This window comes from Tribolium madens, unplaced genomic scaffold, assembly GCF_015345945.1.
Source record: "Tribolium madens isolate multiple individuals breed KSU strain unplaced genomic scaffold, Tmad_KSU_1.1 Scaffold_19;HRSCAF=116;Tcas5.2_LG9, whole genome shotgun sequence".
In the NCBI taxonomy this organism is placed as follows: Eukaryota; Metazoa; Arthropoda; class Insecta; order Coleoptera; family Tenebrionidae; genus Tribolium; species Tribolium madens.
The window spans coordinates 1,057,764-1,062,488 of NW_025400983.1; the positions used below are offsets into that span (position 1 = coordinate 1,057,764).

Below are 4,725 nucleotides of genomic sequence, written 5' to 3' on the forward strand. Positions count from 1 at the left end.
AAATTCAAAAATTTTTTAAAATTAAGATTCAATTCTTTAAAGATTGTAACAAACTTTTTTTAACATATAGAAAGAAGTTTTTTAATGGTTAAAGGGGAGTAAAAGCCATCGTTCTATGAAAATATCAGTTTTATTAGCAAATAATAAAATAGAATACAATTTAATATAAATATAAAATAGTAAATATTACCAACTGGAAGACATGAATGATCTTGCTGTTGATAAGGCACTTTGCAGTAATAAACTTGTACTTAACTCCCTAACCTATAAATAATTTAACCATTTTTTATAAAAAAATAAACAATATATACAACATGGCAATCCTCAATTTCAATTATCACAAAAAAGCACTGAATCACATCACTTTCTACCACGGCCTCCAGGGCTTCTCCTCCGAGGGCTCCTCGCACCTCCTCACCACCAGCGACAGCGGCCTCACTGTCTCCGGCTCGGGACTGTGACTCGGCGAGTAGTTCGACGCCGAGGACGCCGACGCCGTGGACGCCGTCCTCTGCGGAATGGGCACCAGCAGGGGCAAGGGCGAGGCCCCTTGCGAGGGCAGGACCAGCGCTATGTCCCCGTTGGCCAGTCGCGTGGGCACCAGTTGCACCCCGGCGCCGTTCCCCAGGATGATGTTGTTGGGGGCCACGTCGGGGACGATCACCTGGACCTGGGGCTCCTTGGGGGCCTGATTGAGGCAACTGGCGAGGTGTTGCAACAGACGACGCTTCACCACGGGGTCCAAGCCGGGGAAGCGGCCCACTTCAGTGGCGCATTCGCTGAAGCCGGCCCTGAATTTGCTCACAACGGAGGGGTCGGTGGCGGCGGACATCGCCGCCTGCTGGCGTTGGAGGTTTTGGAGGTGTTTGACGGTCATTTCCAGGATGTCGGCTTTCTCCAATTTGGAGTGGCGGGCCGGCTGGAAAAAAAAACATGTTGCACATACTAAATTTTTTCTACAATTAGGAAAATGCAAAAATCTTGAGTAAGTTTAAGGAAATTGAAAATTGAGCTCTTGAAACTAAGAGAACTTGAAATTCAAGATCTGTGTGAATTTCTGAAAGCTTGAAACAATAAGATTCTGAGAAAAAGTTTGAAACAAAAAAGAACGCGATGAAGCAAAAATAACAAAGATTATGGTCTTGAAATCTTTCCTATAAAAGTTTTTGAAAATTAACAGGGAAGGAAACCTGAAAAACAAGACTGCGAAAAAAACTCGAAAAAAAATTAAGAATCAAGATCTTGAAACAGAAAATTAAAATTTACGTAAAATTCTTAGCAAAACTAGCGAATTGTTGAAAAAATAAGATTCTCAGAAAAACTTAATTTAAAAATCTTAACAAATCTTTAATAACAAAGAAACAAAAATCTCTTCTATATCAGCTATTTAAAATTTAATAGTAAAAAAACTTTTAAAAAATTTTAAGATCTTGAAACAGAAAAATCACACACACTTTAGTGAATTGTTGAAGGTTTTAAAAAATAATATTAATACAATTTAAAAATCTCATAAAATCTTGACAACAAAGATTAAGGTCTTGAAATGAAAATCTTTCCTATTCCAGTTCGAAAAATAAAAATACGAAAAGGAACTCCAAAAAAAGAAAATTAAGTAAGATCTTGAAACAAAAAAATCAAAATTAAAATCATGAAACAAAAAATCAGAATTACGTAAAATTCTAAGTTTAGTTTTGCAAGATCTTGGTTTTAAAACACTTCAGTAAATTGTTGAAGGCATGAAAATTAAGATTCTTAGAAAGTTTAAAACAAAAAATGTTGCTATAGAATTCAAAAATCTCATTAAATCTTAATAATAAAGATTAAGGTCTTGAAACAAAAATCTTTCCTAAATCAGTGTTTCAAAATTTAACAGTGAAAAAAAAACTTAAAAAATAACATTACGAAAAGAGACTCAAAAAAAAAAGAAAAACTTGAATATCTTAAGGTCGTGAAACAGAAAATCAGAATTACGTAAAATCCTTGACTTAGTTTTTCAAGATCTTTAAAAATTTTAGAATACTAAAAATGAATTGTTGAAAACTTAAAAAAATAAGATTATGAGAAAGAGTTTGAAAGAAAAAAATGTTGCAAGATTAAAAATCTCCTTAAATCTTAATGACAAAGATTAAGATCTTGAAACAAAAATCTTTCCTATGCCAGATCTTCACAATTTAACAAAAAAAATTCAAAAAAATAAGAATACAAAAAGGAACTCAAAAAAATCTGTAAATTTGGATTTTGAAACTAAAAAATCTGAATTAAAATCTTGAAACAGAAACTCAAAATTACATGAAATCCTAAGCTTAGTTTTTCAAGATCTCGGCTTTAAAACACAATGAATTGTTGAAGGTTTGAAAAAAAAAAAAGATCCTCAGAAAAACTTTAAACAAAAAATGTTGCTACACAATTTAAAAATCTCATTAAATCGTAATAACAAATCTTGAAACAAAAATCTTTCTTTTATCAGTTTTTCACAATTTAATTTGAAAAAAAAGTACGAAAAGGAACTTAAAAAAGAAAAAGATCTTGAAAGAGTTTAGTTTTTGTAAAACACTACTGAATTGTTGAAACCTTGAAAAAATAAGATTATGAGAAAAAGTTTGAAGCAAAAAATGTTACTCGACAATTTAAAAATCTCCTTAAATCTTAATGACAAAGATTAAGGTCTTGAAACAAAAATCTTTCCTATACCAGATCTTCACAGTTTAACAGCGAAAAAAAATCAAAAAATAAGAACAAAAAGGGATACAAAAAAAATTGTAAATTTGAAGAATTTGGACCTTGAAACAAAAAATCTGAATTAAAGTCTTGAAATAGAAAATCAGAATTACGTAAAATTCTAAGCTTAGTTTTTCAAGATCTTGGTGAATTGTTGAAGATTTGAAAAAAATAAGATTTAAACAAAAAATGTTGCTACGCAATTTAAAAATCTTATTAAATCGTAATAACAAACAATAATTATTGAAACAATAATCTTTCTTTTAACAGTTTTTCACAATGTAATTTGAAAAATAAAAGTTCCTTGAACTAAAAAAATTTTACACTTTAGTTTTCAACTGAATTGTTGAAAGCTTGAAAAAATAAGATTATGAGAAAAAGTTTGAAGCAAAAAATGTTACTCGACAATTTAAAAATCTTCTTAAACCTTAATGACAAACATTAAATTTTTGAAACAAAATTTAGTCTTCAAAATTTTGTAGCGAAAAAAAACTGGAAAAATAAGGTTACACAAATGAAAAAAAGAACAACCCGGAAATTTTAAGAATTCAGATCTTGAATTATATAAAATCCTTGGCTTAGTTTTTCAAGATTTCAGCAACACTAAAAATGTAATAAAAAAAAACTAAAACCTTCGAACAAAAACTTGAAAAAATGAGTTTCTTTAATCTAGCCCACGATTTTATTATTTTGCCAAAATTTAAACAAACTTGTGGTCCATCCAAATTTTTCCTACAACCATGAAAATAGAGTGATTAAGCCGGCTGTGCAGTGTCGTAATTAAAATGAATTAGGGGGGAGGGCCTTGTGGTAATGACGGCTTGGCCCTTAATTGAGCCATAACTCGAGTCTGATCTTTTTTCTTTTTCATTTTTTGGTAGTTAGAAGCTCGTGTCTGTTAATTATCTCAAATTACAACTTACGTCTTTTTTCATCGCATCCAAAATAAGTGTCTTCAACTCATTCAAACTGTTATTGATCCTCGCCCGCCTCCGTTTTTCCATGATGGGTTTATTACTCTGTAACAAAAAGGGCGTTTATCACCACCACACACACACCACACACCCATCGCTCACCCTTCGATTATCACTGACGCGTTTGGTGACCGCTGCCATTTCCATCTGGTTGTTGGTCGATGGTACGGCGTTGGGTTGCACCACTGGAGTGTTGGTAGTTCCCGTGACCATCTTGGGAAACAAATCACACACAATTGGGTATCGACCGATTTGGGACGTGTTCGATCGCGGTGTGCGTTGATGCTGAGCTTTCGGCGCACGTCTCAGTAGCTCTGAGCTTAGGAGGAGTGGGGATGTGAGATGGTGCACTCGGCGCGTTCCCACACAACTTCGGCTAGGTCCGGGCCGCAGGTATGTCGGCGAGCGCAGGGGCGGCGCATGGGGGCAATATATAAGAATTTTCAACAATTATTTTCAAATCTTCAAAAGGGAATAAAATTATGATTTAAAATCACGAAACAATTTTTGCAATTCTAATTTGATTTCAGTTTTCTGACCTGACAAAATCTGTAAACATAAGAATGAAAATCTAGAATTTTTTTTAGTTTACTTAGAGAACTGGCTATTTTTTAATTATTTTGTAAAATTACTCAATATTTTCATACACAAATTAAGTCTTGAAAAGACGAATTAAGATCTTGGAACGATTTTTTATAGTAAATTATTGAAATCTTGAAAATGGAAAAGTTATGTATCTTGAGACTGAAAACAAACACGATCTTGAAAACAAACACGACACGAAACAATTTTTGAAATTATAATTTGATTTCATAGTTTTCTGACATGAAAAAATTTGGAAACATAAGACTGAAAAATTGGATTTTTTTCAGTTTTCTTATAGTACTGGCTATTTTTTTTATTATTTCGTAAAATTACTCCACATTTTTATACAAAAAATAAGTCTTAAAAGAAGGAATTGAGATCTTAAAATGATTTTTTGTAGTAAATTACTGAAATCTTGAAAAGGGAAAGAAAGCATAGATCTTGAAGG

General features: G+C 32.4%; 1 protein-coding gene across 1 annotated transcript; it reads right to left on the reverse strand.

Annotated features, from left to right (window-relative positions):
* Window positions 1–111: 111 nt before the first annotated feature.
* Window positions 112–4,204, reverse strand: LOC123010345 (protein hairy). The gene is made up of 3 exons (XM_044407194.1): window positions 3,795–4,204; window positions 3,642–3,737; window positions 112–919 (listed from the first exon to the last, which is right to left on the reverse strand). Exons 1-3 carry the CDS (start codon window positions 3,903–3,905, stop codon window positions 368–370), a joined length of 759 nt encoding a protein of 252 aa, XP_044263129.1. The 5' UTR covers window positions 3,906–4,204; the 3' UTR covers window positions 112–367.
* Window positions 4,205–4,725: the final 521 nt, after the last annotated feature.

What these genes read in the sequence shown, in the direction of transcription:
- LOC123010345 (XM_044407194.1), bottom strand. Translation starts at nt 3,905, where the DNA reads ATGGTCACGGGAACTACCAACACTCCAGTGGTGCAACCCAACGCCGTA. An exon ending in GCGTCAGTGATAATCGAAGG is followed by an intron (nt 3,738 to 3,794) that starts GTGAGCGATGGG and finishes TTTTTGTTACAG; the next exon opens with AGTAATAAACCCATCATGGA. An exon ending in TGGATGCGATGAAAAAAGAC is followed by an intron (nt 920 to 3,641) that starts GTAAGTTGTAAT and finishes TTTTTTTTCCAG; the next exon opens with CCGGCCCGCCACTCCAAATT.